General features: G+C 45.3%; 1 protein-coding gene across 4 annotated transcripts in view; it reads left to right on the top strand.

Annotated features, from left to right (window-relative positions):
* CNTFR (ciliary neurotrophic factor receptor) overlaps window positions 1-15844 on the top strand; it is a 320677-nt gene that overhangs the window by 272236 nt on the left and 32597 nt on the right. For all 4 annotated transcript variants that reach the window (XM_081942084.1, XM_081942086.1, XM_081942087.1 and 1 more), the window contains one exon: window positions 14803-14920. In XM_081942084.1, the coding sequence (XP_081798210.1) occupies window positions 14803-14920 (118 nt within the window). The remainder of the gene's footprint in view (window positions 1-14802; window positions 14921-15844) is intronic.

Below are 15844 nucleotides of genomic sequence, written 5' to 3'. Positions count from 1 at the left end.
TAATCAATCTATCTATCTCTATGAAAGAGAGAGAAAGAAAGAAATGATAAGAGAATATGAGAGAGGGAGATGATAGATAGATAGATAGATAGATAGATAGATAGATAGATAGATAGATAGATAGATAGATAGATACTGTATTTTTCAGAGTATAAGACACACCTTTCCCCCCCCCCAAAAAAAGGGTGTGGAAATGTTGGTGTGTCTTATAGACCGAATACAGCCATTTTTTGCCTCCCAAAGCCCCACCCCCACATCCTGTTTTTAGGGTTTTTGCCTCCCCCCCCCTCCCAGAAACACTCTGCAGGCTTCAGTAGGGCTGGGTGGGAGGGGAAAATGCCCCTGGTTTTTTGTAAGTTCCTGTAAGTTTTTCACACTTATGACCTTTTGCAACTTTCCGAGGAGCAAAGTCAACAGGGAAGCCAGATTCACTTAACAACTGTGTTACTGACATAACAACTGCAATGGTTCACTTAACAACAGAGAGGTCATAAAAGGGGGTGCATTTCACTTAGCATCTCTCTTGCTCAGCCACAGAAAATTTAGACTCCGTGGTGGCCATAAGGCAGCCTCTCCATAGTTGCTCTTTTCCCTTCCTATGCAAATTAATTAACTTAATACAATAGAATACAATAGTAGAGTTGGAAGGGACCTTGGAGGTCTTCTAGTCCAACCCCCTGCCTAGGCAGGAAACCCTATACCGTTCCAGACAGATGGCTATCCAACCTCTTGTTAAAGACTTCCAGTGTTGGGGCATTCACAACTTCTGGAGGCACTTAGGAGAATTCCTGCCCCCTCCCTGCCATTTTTCAAGGGGGCACCCGAGGGTCTCCCAGCAGCAGCAGCTCCAGAGACACTCAAATCACTTTGTTGCTTTCTTTCTTTCCTTCATGCTTTAATTACTTTGCTACCCAACTGAAATGGGATCTTCTCTGCATGCGCCCAATGAAGCCACAACTTTATCACACGGCCCTCGCAGCACTTCCCCTGTTCCTTGTGGCTGGTTTTCTTTGTTTTTTAGGAATAAATACGGATCTATACAGGCAGCCCTCAATGGGCAACCGTTCATTTAATGACCATTCAAAGTTACAACGGCATTGAAAAAGGGACATGACCGTTTTTCACAATTATGAGCTTTGCAACATCTCTGGTCAAGTGTTCAAAATTCAGGCATTTGGCAGCTGGCTTGTATTTATGACGGTCGCAATCTCCCGGGGTCATGTGATCCTCTTTTCCAAACTTTGGATAAACTTTTAGAAGATGAGGGAAATTCCTTTTACCTGATATAGACCTGACAGATTGTGAAGGCCTGGAAGACAACAACATTGAAACTGATCAAGTGGGAAAAACTGATCAAGTGGGAAAAACAAGAGATAAATCTGGACATGGAGGAGCTACCATGAGAAATCCTGGCTAATGCCTTTCCATGGGATTTACAAAGTAGGCTGGTGAAAGATTTGAAGACTCTTTTTGAATGCCAAGGAGCAGTGAGAGATCAAATCCTGCAATGCCTTTGGAATGATCAAAAAGGTCAAGATTGCAGAGCCAAAAAGAGGGAATATAAAGTTGACCTACTTGACCAGGGATAAAATATTTTTTTGATATTTCTGTTAACTCCTAATAGATTTTTTTTTTTTTGCTGAATCAGGACTGAAAAGATGTTGATTCTGCATTGCACACAAAGATTTTTGTTTTTGCTTTGTAACTTTAAAAGAGGTTGAAAACCTATTATATTAGCTCGTGCTTGGTGTGTTGGAGCTTGGAACCCATTTCTTTATTATGGACTTTGTTGCCTTTTTATTTCTGTTTTCTACTTTTTTCCTGCATGCTCTGAATATGTTTTCTCCCCTTCTTGTTTAGTTTGTATCAGTTTATACTGTATTTATTACAATAGTGAAATTCAATTTTTTTTTACTACCAGTTTTGTGGCCATGGCTTGTTGCGCATGGCAGGAGAAGGATACTGCAAAATCTCCATTTCCATCCCCACTCTGGGGTCAGCCAGAGGTGGCATTTGCTGGTTTTCCAAACTACTCAAAATGTCCGCTACTGGTTCTCCAGAAACTGCGGAATTTCACCCCTGATTTATAAAAAAAATTCAATAAGATTATTTGAAAAGAGAAAATCTGAGATCTGAGATGGAGATGGTGATGGAGAAGGAGATGGTGATGGAGGTGATGGAGATGGAGATGCAGAAGGAGATGGAGATGTTAATGGGGATGGAGATGGGGATGAGATGGAAATAATGATGCTGATGTAGACAGTGATTGAGATGGTGATGGAGAGATGGAGATGGAAAGGGAGAGGTTAACAGAGATTGAGATGATGATGGAGAAGGAGATGGAGATGCAGAAGGAGATGGAGATGGTGACGGAGGTGATGCAGATGGAGATGGAAAAGGAGAGGTTAACGGAGATGGAGAAGGAGATGGAGATGCAGAAGGAGATGGAGATGTTGATGGGGATGGGAGTGGGAATGGGAATGAGATAGAAATAGTGATGCTGATGTAGCTAGAGATGGAGACGGAGAAGATGATGGAGAGGGAAGCTCTTTGTGGGTTTTTGGTCTTCTTTTTTTTAGAAAGATATTGGTAATCAATAGCTTTAAAAAAAAGCACACAAATCTACAGATGCAATCTATTTTCTCCGTCCTTTTTTGAAGCTCAAACAGATGGGAACATTAGAAAGGGGAGTTTGCACATGCCTCATGCTGTGCAAAACTGTAACTGTTTCCTCCTTTGTGCAAGGAATGGCTTGATGTAGGTGACCCTTGAATGAGAGTCTTCTCATCTGGGGACCCCACTGGTGGAACCTGCTCCCCAAATCTCCTGTCTTTGGGGCACAGAGCAAAGATCCCCTTTTCCATTTCAGACATCCAGGGCAAAATCCTTGTGATGTTTACATTTCCCCTTATGATGTATTGATCTCCTTTTTAGATCCGTGTTTTTATGAGTGAGTTGTTTTATTAGTTTGTTAGCCACTCAATAAATGTTTATTCTGAAGGGGGATGACATTCAGTGTTTTTGAAATAAATACATCAACAAGGAGTGCTACACAGCTTTCTCTGCCATCCTGAGTCTTCTGGACTTGGCAGAGGAAATAATAGAGTAGAGTAGAGTAGAGTAGAGTAGAGTAGAGTAGAGTAGAGTAGAGTATGAATTAGGAATGGAATGGAATGGAATAGAATAGAATAGAATATGAATTAGGAAGAGAGTAGAGTAGAGTATGAATTAGGAATGGAATAGAATAGAATAGAATAGAATAGAATAGAATAGAATAGAATAGAATAGAAGAATATGGATATCGATATGGATATTGATATGGATATTGATATGGATATGGATATGAATTAGGAGTAGGGTAGGGTAGAGTAGAATATAAATTGGGAATAGAATGGAATGGAATATGAATTAGGAGTAGAGTAGAGTGGAGTGGAGTATGAATTAGGAATGGAATGGAATGGAATGGAATAGAATAGAATAGAATAGAATAGAATAGAATAGAATAGAATAGAATAGAATAGAATAGAATAGAAGAATAAGGATATGGATATGGATATGAATTAGGAATAGAGTAGGGTAGGGTAGGGTAGAGTAGAATATAAATTGGGAATAGAATGGAATGGAATATGAATTAGGAGTAGAGTAGAGTAGAGTGGAGTATGAATTAGGAATGGAATGGAATAGAATATGAATTAGGAGTAGAGTAGTTTAGCGTAGAATAGAATGGAATGGAATAGAACAGAACAGAACATGAATATGAATATGAATTAGGAGTAGAGTAGTTAGCATAGAGTAGAGTGGAATGGAATAGAATAGAATAGAATAGAATAGAATATGAATTAGGAATAAAGTAGAGTAGAATAGAGTATGAATTTGGAATGGAATGGAATGGAATGGAATAGAACAGAACAGAACATGAATGTGAATATGAATTAGGAGTAGAGTAGTTAGCATAGAGTAGAGTGGAATGGAATGGAATAGAATAGAATAGAATATGAATATGAATTAGGAATAAAGTAGAGTAGAGTAGAGTATGAATTAGGAATGGAATGGAATGGAATAGAATAGAATATGAATTAAGAGGAGAGTAGTTTAGCGTAGAGTATGAATTAGGAATGGAATGGAAATTAGAACAGAACGAAATGGAACAAAAGAGAAAATCAGACATTTGGAGAGTTTGCCCCATTTTACGACTTTCCTTGACACTGTTGTTAAGGGAGTCACCGCAGTTCTTTAGTTAGTAACACGGCTGTTATGCCAACCTGGCTTCCTCATTGACCTGGCTTGCCCAGAGGTCGCCAAAGGGGCTCACGTGACCCCGAGACACTGCAAGCGCCATAACTGCGAGTCAGTTGCCGAGCATCCAGATGTAAAGCAGGTGAGCCCAGGGATCCTGCAACACCCTTTCCAAGTGGGAAACGTGGTCATAAGGTTTCTTTTTAGTGGCGTCACTTCGAACGATCAGTAAATGAACTGTTGTAAACCGAGGACTCCCTGCATCCTGGTGTCCGTTGGAGTTGCAAGTCGAAATCCAAGACAAAGGAAGTTCTCTTCTGCTTCCTCTTAAGCTGCACCTCAAAGCCAAATTTCTCGGAGAAGTTGGCCGGTTGTCGTTTTTTTGCAATTTTTGTTCTTTTTCCCCTCGCCTCGTCTCTGATCTCTGCATGGAAGCTGCCTCTGCCTCCTAAACCCTCAGCCTTAGATCCTTCCCAGCCCCCAGTACGTAACGCAGAGCATAAGAACCATAAAACCACATAAACATTATAGAAATAAATCCAGGATCAAGGCAACGTTAAACAATTACCAGGCGCCGTATGGAGCCGCCCCCTCTTCGCCACCTGTTCTCCATAAAACCATTGCAAAAGCAGCGACTTTGGCCACTTCCAAAACGAAGGCCAGCTGGGGGCCCTTGGAGTGGGGGAGGGAGGGAGGGGTGCATATTTGATGGATGGGGGCAGCCGTGGCAAAGGGCTGCTTCCAGTTCCGGATTATTTCAGGAATAAGGAGAGCCGCCTTCACACGAGGCAGATAAATCGGCTGGCTAAATTAATCCGTTTTCTGGGTTTGCACATCTGACGAAGCAGGAAAAATAAAGCTGAGTTGGCATTCTCTGCCAACGGCCAAAAGGAAAAATAAAATTAAAAACCTAGGATTCATTGATTTAGGAAATGCATGTAGCTGTGGGAGTTAAATATATATAACTCTGGATGGCAAAAATCCATAGGGAAATATTTTTTTAAAAAGTAACCATTTAAAATAGGTTCAGGATGTTGTGTGAAGATCCCACCCAGGTCTCCTCCAGGGCTGGGGCTTCAGGGCAATAATCTGAAGAGAATCTGCCCCCTCTCCCTGAAAGAGACCCCAGGGAAGGCTCATTTCAGCTTCCTAGGTGGGCACCGATGGGGCAAGACATTTGCAGATTACAGATTTACAGAGTTGGAAGGGACCTTGTGTCAGGGTTCCAAATAGCATCCAAAAGTAAGTCAGAGTCCGAGGCAAAGGATTCCTCAAAGTTCCAGTTTATGAAGAGAGCCACGTTGGCCCATCTGGGAAACCCGAATCTGAAAGCTTCCTGGTTTTCCCCACCCAGTTGAAAGTTCAAGATCTTCCCCCTACACCCACAAGTCCATCCCATGGTCCAATCTCCCACTGCCATGCTGGCAGTTCCTCCCATCCAGTTCCGGTCAGGTGCAGAGACAAAGGATGACCTTGGCTTTCTGGAAAGAATGTTGTTATGGCTACATAGCATCTAACTCCATACAATCCCCCCCTTCCATTTTCCCACCATAGAAAATGTATAGTAGAAGAATAGAAAGTGTGGCAGGCCGAAGATCCAAAAGAAAAGATGGCTGCAGGCCTGACCCCTTGTAGGTCATCTAGTCCATATCTCTTCTTGGGCACAGCTGCTCTATTCCTGCCAGCCTCTTTTGCCCATGGGAGTGGGGGATAAAGGAGGTGCTACCAAGGGGTGCAAAATGCTACCAAGGCATTTTGCACCCCTGTCCAGTGAAAGAGCAAGCTGTGACCCCCCCCCCCCCCTAAACACCTTCTTCCACGGGAGACCTCTCCTCTGCTCAGGATGCCCTCGGCAGACACAGGGTTAAAGTCATTCATTGAGTGGCTGCTTGAAGTTACAACAACACTGAAAAAAGTGACTTGTGACCACTTTTCACACTTACATCCGTTGCAGGTCCCCCCCTCCCCCTACCCCCCTACCCCTCCCCCCCGTGATTCATGTGATAAAAATTCAGACTTTTGGCAACTGGCATGGACTTATGACGGTCGCAAGTATCCCAAGGTCATGTGGTCACCATTTGTAGCCTTCCCAGCCAGTTTCCGACAAGCAAAGTAGATGAAGGAAGCCAGGTTTGCTTAACGACCACTTGGTTCGCTTAACAACGGCAGTGACTCGCTTAACAACTGTAGCAAAAGCAGCTCATAAAATGGAGTGGAGTTATCTTTGCATTGATTTATTCGTATCTCATACTTCTGAACTGCCCCCCTGCCTCCCACTTAACAAACGCCTTGATTAGAAGTGAAAATTTGGGGCTTCCATTGTAAGTCGAGGACTATCTGCAAGCTTGCTCGCAGCAACGCAGCAACGCAAGAGGCCCCCAGTTTTTAGTGCCAGCCTTCAGATCGCAGCAACGCAGCAACGCAGCAACGCAGCAACGCAGCAACGCAGCAACACAGCAACGCAGCAACGCAAGAGGCCCCCAGTTTTTAGTGCCAGCCTTCAGATGGGCTCTTCCCAGGCCCACTGGGCAAGAAAATGCCTGGGAATCCTGACTTAAAAGGCAGACGCCCCCTCCCCCCCCCCAAAAAAAACCTTTCTCCATCTCTGCCGGCTACTCATCTCTTCCCCCACCCCACCCCCCAAAACTGGCCTGCCTCCAAAAGCAGCATTAACCCCCCCTCCCTTCCTCTATTGATTGGGCTTTGCTATTTGATCTTCCTTTTCTAATGCAAAGCTCTTAATTGGCCAGGGAAGGAGGGGGGGCAGGATGAGAGGAAGGAGGGGGGGGCACACTCAGAGAAATGCTGAGTTGGTCTCAATAAAGGAGAATATTTGTAGCTCAGGGTTGAAGTGAGGGGTCCTTGGTGCTCTCTGAGCCTGCTTCTTTTCTTGCAGACGTTTTATTAGCCAAGCTAGGTAACATCATCAAGAGCTAGTAAGGAATGGGGGGGGGGGTTTGCTGTCAGTTTATTTTCTGGTGGCTTGCCTGTCTGCGTGGGTGGGGCAGTCTTAGAAATTCTTTGGTTGAGCTGTTTACTGATGGGTCTTTGGCAGTTTCTTGGTTGAGGGGTTAATTTTCTGCTGGGGGGATTTCTTGGATTGGGGGACTGGGGGGGGTGAAGGCCGACTTCAGCTGCCCCTCTTGACTTGGATGGATGAGATGGATGGAGCCACAGACAACGGAAATAGATGAGAGGGCAGGAGGGGGGGGAGAGAGAGAGGATGGATATATAGAGATGGATGGACGGACAGACGGATGGACAGACAGGACAGGACGGACAGATACATAGAGATGGATGGATGGATGGATGGATGGATGGATGGATGGATGGATGGATGGACAGACAGGACAGGATGAACAGATGGATACATAGAGATGGATGGATGGATGGATGCATGGAAAGACAAGATGGACAGATGGATACATAGAGATGGATGGATGGATGGATGGATGGATGGATGGATGGATGGATGGATGGAGGGAGGGACAGACAGGACAGGACGAAAAGATGGATACATAGAGATGGATAGATGGATGGATGGATGGACAGAAAGACAGGATGGACAGATGGATACATAGAATACAATACAATAGTAGAGTTGGAAGGGACCTTGGAGGTCTTCTAGTCCAACCCCCTGCCTAGGCAGGAAACCCTATACCGTTTCAGACAAATAGCTATCCAACATCTTCTTAAAGACTTCCAGTGTTGGGGCATTCACAACTTCTGGAGGCAAGCTGTTCCACTGATTAATTGTTCTCACTGTCAGGAAATTTCTCCTCAGTTCTAAGTTGCTTCTCTCCTTGATTAGTTTCCACCCATTGCTTCTTGTTCTGTCCTCAGGTGCTTTGGAGAATAGTTTGACTCCCTCTTCTTTGTGGCAACCTCTGAGATATTGGAATAATGCTATCATGTCTTTATAGAGATGGATGGATGGATGGGTGGGTTGATGGATACATAGAGATGGATGGATGGACGGATGGACAGATGGACGGACGGATGGACAGGACAGGATGGATGGATGGATACATAGAGATGGATGGGTGGGTGGGTGGATGGATGGACAGGACAGGACAGATAGATGGATGGAAACAGAGATGGTTGGATTCATAAAGATGGATGGTTGGATGGATGGATGGATGGATGGATGGATGGATGGATGGATGGATGGATAGATAGATGGACAGGACATGACGGATGGATGGATGGAGAGGATGGATAGATACAGAGATGGATGGATGGATGGATGGATGGATGGATGGATGGATGGATGGATGGAAACATAGAGATGAATGGATACATAGAGATGGATGGATGGATGGATGGATGGATGGATAGATAGATAGATAGATAGATAGATAGATAGATAGATAGATAGATAGATAGATGATGGATATATGAATAGAGGATGGATAGATGCATAGAAAGAGATGGATGGATGGATGGATGGATGGATGGATGGATGGATGGATAGATGGATGGATGGATGGATGGATAGATGGATGGATGGAAACATAGAGATGGATGGATGGATAGATAGATAGAGGATGGATAGATAGATGGATACAGATGAGGAGAACTATGGGGTTGAACTTGATGGTTTTCTTGCAGATTTTTCATGACCCAACTAGGTAACATCATCAGTCCTAGAAGGGAGGAGGACTGTGGGGCCCTTGGTGCTCTCTGAGCCTGGTGGTTTTCTTGCAGACGTTTCATGACCCCATTTGGTAACATAATCAGTACCATAACTGGTTATGGCCATGTTCCAAAAGGGGGGCAGAGCAGCTCTAGCCAGTTTCCTGATGACAGTTCAGGATTCCAGGGGAAGGACCACCCCCTCCAGTCTGCAGAGAGTCACACTGGCTGATCCTTGACTGGATTCAGATTTGGGGTGGGGGGGGTTGGAGCTCCCCTGCCAGCTCCTGTCAGCTCCTCCTCAAACCCAGAGGCACTTAGGCCTCGCATGCAAAATGGATTTTCTGGGAATTTGCAAGGAAATCCACTCATTCATTGGGGCTTTAAATTAATTAAAGGACCCGGAGTCTTTTTAAGGATTTTGAACATGGGAAAACCTGCCCTGGAGCTTCTGTGGAATTTTCTGCCCAGCTGCCTCCCTGGGCTGCTGCTCTGTCTAACTTTATATGTATTTAAATCCTCATAATGTAAAATGCAAGTGAAAATTAAGATGGTGGGGAAATGGGGAAGGGGAGAAAGGAGAAGAGAGGGTTGTGGTGTAAGGGAAAGGGAAAAAAACATTAACTCCCAACTTCTTTCAGCACAATAGAAAACCAACAGTAAAGTTACAGCCTCAACTTTCCACTTTTACTTACTGGATAAATATTAGCCATTTCTATAACAACAAAGGGACGTGGAGGCTCAGTGGCTAAGATGCAGAGCTTGTTGATCAGAAAGGTCAGCAGTTCAGCGGTTCGAATCCCTAGCACTGCATAACGGAGTGAGCTCCCGTTACTTGTCCCAGCTTCTGCCAACCTAGAAGTTTGAAAGCACGTAAAAATGCAAGTAGAAAAATAGGAACCACCTTTGGTGGGAAGGGAACAGCATTCCATGTGCCTTCAGTGTTTAATCACGCCAGCCACATGACCACGGAGACGGTGTTGGCTCCGAACAGCCTAGGATCACTTGGTGGTCTCCCATCCTAGCTACACCCAGAGCTTTAGAAACTCAGCCAAGCTCAGCCTAACACTGTCACTTTTTATCAGGTGCCATCTGGGAAGTGGGGATGGGGACATTTAGAAGCCACCAGAAGTCATTCCGAAGAAAGTTAGGAAACCTGAAAAAAGAGAATTTCATCAGCTGCCTCTATAGAAAAGGCATTCGGCCTCACTGAGGCTTCCTTTTAGTTCTCGTTCTCCGTTACCCTTCTGTTTCCGTCTGTTCTTGGATCTTGTGTCATGAGATTTGCTTTTTTCTTCCTTCTTGCAAACGGCATGAAAATGTGCTCCTGGGCTTTTATTGTTTTATGGAATGCCAGTTGCATTTTTTAGATTTCTGATTTCCGTCTCCTGCTATTTCTGGATGCTGATATCCCTTCACTGCCTCTCTGCCTCAATCACGCTTGGCAGCTACAAGAGATCACCCCATACTGAAGCTTGTTAGCTTAAATCAGTGTTTCTCAATCTTGGCCATTGTAAGATGGGTGAACTTCAACTCCCAGAATCCCCCAGCCAGCTACATTTTACTGCTTTGCAAAGCCACCTATGCTATGCCACCTTACAAAGCCCTCGTATCAGAGGGGGCATTCAGCAGGTTCGGACCAGTTCTGGCAAACCGGCAGCAGAAAGTTTGAGTAGTTTGGGAAACCGGTAAATGCCACCTCCGACTGCCCCCCTCCCCCATCTATTCTCTGTCTCCCAAGTCCCAGCTGATTGGGAGGGAATGGGGATTTTGCAGTATCCTTCCCCTGCCATGCCCACCAAGCCCACCCACAGAACCAGTAGTAAAAAAAAATGAATCCCACCACTGCCAATATGACCACATTTGGAATCCTGCATTCAGTTTTGGTCACTGCAATTTAAAAATAGATGTGGAGACTCTAGAAAGAGTGCAGAGAAGAGCAACAAAGATGATTAGGGGACTGGAGGCTAAAACCTATGAAGAACGGTTGCAGGAACTGGGTATGTTTAGCTTAAGAGAAAGAAGGACTAGGGGAGACAGGATAGCAGCCTTCCAATATCTCAGGGGTTGCCCCAAAGAAGAGGGAGTCAAACTATTCTCCAAAACATCGGAAGAGAAGAAGAGAAGCAATGGATGGAAACTTATCAAGGAAAGAAGCAACCTAGAACTAAGGAGAAATTTCCTAACGACAAAAGCAATCAACCAGTGGAACAGCTTGCCCCCAGAAGTTGTGGGTCCTCCTTCCCTGGAGGTTTTTAAGAAGAGACTGGGCAGTCATTTAGGGCAGGGTCTCCTGCTTGAGCAGGGGGCTGGACTAGAAGACCTCCAAGGTCCCTTCCAACTCTAATGTTCTATGTTTTAAATATTGGCTTGAGATAGGCATGATTTGCCAGATCAGAGACTGTGTCCGGTTTGAAGGCTGGAGCGGAGCAGCATTTTTCTCTTCTGTGCAAAGCTTGGCCAATGTCCGCTAGATAAACAGAAATGGTGATCACCCTCTTAATATCAGTCTACTAATTGCATAGCTTGGACCATAGAATTGACAGGCGATTGATGGAATCGTTAATGGCTTGGAAATTGAACAAGCTCGCTTGCAGGGATTCCCATCTCAGTGACACGATGGATGAATAACCCAGGAAGGCCGCTAAAAATTAAAATGCCGTTTGTTATTACCCACTTGGCCAAATGTCAGGGTTACAGTCAGGAAGAGACCAAGACTGTCTGATGGCCCAGTGGCTTCTCTTCCCATAAAGCCGAATTTAATACGGAGGAGAAACTAAGGTACTTTACAAGGTAGGGAAGAGGGGACAGAGATGACTTATGCATCTAAGGGGATTGCAAAGGTGACAGAGAATGATATTAGGATTAGCTTTCGGTGCTTCCTGGCCAGACCATCACTGCACTGATCAACATATAAAGCTAATAATTGCACCGAAAAGAAGGGAGAGAAGCAGAGATTTGGGGAAGATTAACTTCGTTTGATAATAGAGTAGCAAGACGTAAAGAAGGCCAGCAGCACACCTCCATGCCCTGAAGGTAGCCCTTGCCATGGACAATCACTTGAATAGGATCCAGCCGTGTGTGGCAGCAGCCAAAAAACCCAACACAATCCTAGGCTGCATCAACAGAGGAATAGAATCAAGATCAGGTGAAGTGTTGATACCACTTTATAAGGCCTTGGGAAGGCCACACTTGGAATATTGCATCCAGTTTGGGTCGCCACGATACAAAAAAGATGTTGAGAGTCTAGAATGAGTGCAGAGAAGATAATTAGAATAGAATAGCAGAGTTGGAAGGGACCTTGGAGGTCTTCTAGTCCAACCCCCTTCTCTGGCAGGAAACCCTACACCACTTCAGACAAAAAACTTCCAGTGTTCCAGAGCATTCACAACTTCTGAAGGCAACTTCTGTTCCACTGATTAATTGTTCTCATTGTTAGGAAATTTCTCCTCAGTTCTAAGTTGCTTCTCTCCTTGATTAGTTTCCACCCATTGCTTCTTGTTCTACCCTCAGGTGCTTTGGAGAATAGCTTGACTCCCTCTTCTTTGGGACAGCCCTTGAGATATTGGAAGACTGCTCTCCTTTCTCCCCTAGTCCTTCTTTTCATTCAACTAGACATACCCAGTTCCTGCATCCCTTCATCGTACATATTAGCCTCCAGTCCCGTAATCATCTTTCTTGCTCTTCTCTGCACTCTTTCTAGAGCAGGGGTTCCCAAAGTGGGCGGTACACCCTCTGGGGGCGGTGGGATGACTTAGGGGGTGCTTAGAGGCAGGGGGCGGCAGGGGGGGCTCTAAGAGGCAAGGGAGATGGCGGAGGAGTGCTGGAGGTGGCCCCCTCTAGAGTCTCCACATCTTTTTTACATAGTGGTGACCAAAACTGAATGCAGCATTCCAAGTGTGGCCTTACCAAAGCCTACTATAAAGTGGTATTCGCACTTCACAATTAAGGGACTGGAAGCTAAAACATATGAAGAACGGTTGCTGGAATTGGGGATCCCCAGTTTAATGAAAAGAAGGATTTAGGGGTGTCATGATAGCAGTCCTCCAATATTTGAGAGGCTGCCACAAAGAAGAGGGGGTCAACCTATTCTCCAAAGCACCTGAAGGCAGGACAAGAAGTGATGGATGGAAACTAATCAAGAAGAGAAGCAACCTAGAACTGAGGAGAAATTTTCTGACAGTGGAACAGAAGTCACCTTCAGAAGTTGTGGGTGCTCCATCACTGGAGGCTTTCAAAGAGAGACTGGACAATCATTCATCTGAAATGGTACAGGATCTCCTGCTCAAGCCGGGGGTTGGACTAGAAGACCTCCAAGGTCCCTCTAACTCTATTATTCTGTGATCTAGGACCTATAAGCGCAACTGAGCTTGATCCAAAAGGGCAGGGCATGGGGGTCAGGGAGGGGCCTGGGAAGGGTCGCATGATGCCCATTCAACCTCGTGATCTAGTCTTGTAATTGCTGGTGGTGGTTTGGGGTTCAGCCTGTGGTAGGGGGGCATTCCTTCTCCTAACTAGTTAGGGCCACGTGGTTGACTGTGTCAGCTCAGCCTGCTGTGGCTTGCAACCTGGATTATGTGGAATAATGTACTTAATGTAGAAACCACCACCCTCCTCTTGCTTGGAGACTCAACTTTTTGGGGGGGATAGCATCTTCCCCATGGAAGGCCCCCAACACTTAAGTCAGCCCCCAGAGAGCATCAAGGATGAAGTGGAGTGAGCTTGGTTTGTTTTGTTGATGATGTTTCATTACCTGACTAGGTAACACCATCAGTGCTAGAACGGAGGGGAGTTTGCTCTCTATTTCTTTGGCTTGCATTCTCAGTGTTATTTTCTTCTTGGAGGTTCCTTGATTAAGCTGTTGTTTATTGTTTGTTTGATTGTTTGTCTGAATTGGTAGTGGCATGATTGAGTTATTGTTTTCTGCTTCATTGTTTGTCTGGTCTTAATCCCTGCTTATCTGGATCTTGGCTGCCAGACAGGACATATTCTGATCCTTTTGTTTGCTTCTTACCCCTTTTTATGGTCTCTTTTGAATGGTGTGCAGTCTCTATTTATTTCTCTGTGTCTGTTGATGGCTGATTTGCCTGGAAGCGCCAGGGGCCCAGGAACCCCCTCCCATTTTGGGTTTAGCTTGGCCTAGGATGCTCACGGTTTCCCAGCTGAAACTGTGGTTGAGTGGGTCCATCAGCCGGGCAACTAAGACTGCTAGTTGGTGGTCATGGATACCATCAACATACTTATTCTGTTTGTCTTGTAATTTCATTGGGTGCATAATTGTATTTGATGCTTTTAATGTTTCTTTATGCTGTAAGCCACCCAGAGTCACTTAGAAATGAGATGGGCAGAACGTGAATTCAATAATAAATAAAATACGTAAAAATGGATACACCCTGGTCGTCTTCAGCCTGTCTGTCCTACCTGGAGGCTGTTACCAGTGGGGGGGGGAGCCTAACTGGTTTACCACCGGTTAGCTCATGCTCACCCGTAATGCTTCTGTGCATGCGCAGAAGTGTCCGGGCAGGTGGCAGAGCCTCCCACCACCACCACTGCTAGTTCGGCTGAACAGGGCCGAACCGGGAACAACCCACCTCTGGCTGTTACCCTTCAACCCTGAGCTACAAACATTCTCTTCTATTGGACACGGACACACACACACACAAACACACACACAATGTCAAGTCGGTTGGTTGTATTGCTTCTTAGAAGAAATTGAAAATATTCTCAGTTGCAGCCATCAGAGCCTGGAAATCTAATTCTCTCTCCCTCCCCGCCCCCCCCTCTTTCCTTCTCTTCCTCTCTCTCTCTCTCTCTTTTTCTCTCTTTCTTTCTGTCTTCCTCTCTCTTTCTCTCTTTCTCTTTTTTTCCTCTCTCTCTGTTCCTCTTTCTCTCTCCCTCTCTCTTTCTTTCTCTCTGCTTCTGCCCCCACAGCACCCCCCCGGGAGCCCAGTCTCATGTGCCGGTCCAACAACTACCCCATCGGCTTCTACTGCAGCTGGCACCTGCCAAGCCCCACCTACATCCCCGACATCTTCAACATCACCGTCGTGTAAGTGGGTCTTCGGACGGACGGAAGAGAGCAGCATCCGGTGGGAGGGAGGCTCCTGGTGCCAGTGCTTTGGGCTTCTGTCCGGTCTCCTCTCCAGCCATCTGGGCCTTGAGCCTAGAACCCCAGAGGGCAAACCTGGTCCTGCCAAGGGGTCCCATTTCATACTGGGGGCCAAAATGTAGCTTCTAGGCTCCTGCCTTGGGCACACATGTTTTCCAAAGAAAGAGACCAAGGCAGGAAAGTCGTTTTATTGCCATGTGTTCAGAGAGTTCTGATGCAAAAGGATTCCTTTCATTGAGAGAGGGATCATTTCAGTCTCTTTTATCGTTAACACATCAAAGGAGAATTAAAAGAGAAACGTTGATTGAGCAGGACAAAGGCTACTCCCCCTTTGCGTAGGAAGCCAGTTGCATGGACTCAAACATACTACATGTCATAGCACGTGTGTCCACTTAAATGAAGTCTGACGAGAGCAGGGGCATAAAATTTAAGGTGTTAATGAGGAAGAAAAAGCCACAGGGTTATTTGGAGTGACAAACCAGGTATCAATTAGCGCTAAGAAGCTTTCTCTCATCAGAAGACAAACTCCAGACATCTCATTAAAACAAGGATTCTTCCATCCTATCTTGACCTGGGCAACAGAAACAGCTTTTAGCTTTACAGTTTAGCTGTCAATCCATCCATTCTACATGCCAGTCGGCAATGGCTTGATGAACCATTAACATCAGTTAAAAAAGAGAAAAATAAGTCAAATTAAAATAAAAAGCAACTATGTTAGTTAGCGAGTACGGCAATACTACAAAGACCATGTCGTTGGTACTACAAAGTCCATCCTCCGGCCGGATGACCAGGAGCCAATCACCAGGCGGTGATGAGTTCTAGTCCTGCCTTAAGCATGACAGCCAACTGGGTGACTTCAGGCTA

This window comes from Natrix helvetica (assembly GCF_964273705.1).
Source record: "Natrix helvetica genome assembly, chromosome: 2".
NCBI lineage: Eukaryota > Metazoa > Chordata > Lepidosauria > Squamata > Natricidae > Natrix > Natrix helvetica.
The sequence above is the reverse complement of the archived record's forward strand: the minus strand, read 5'-3'. Positions and strand labels throughout refer to the sequence as shown.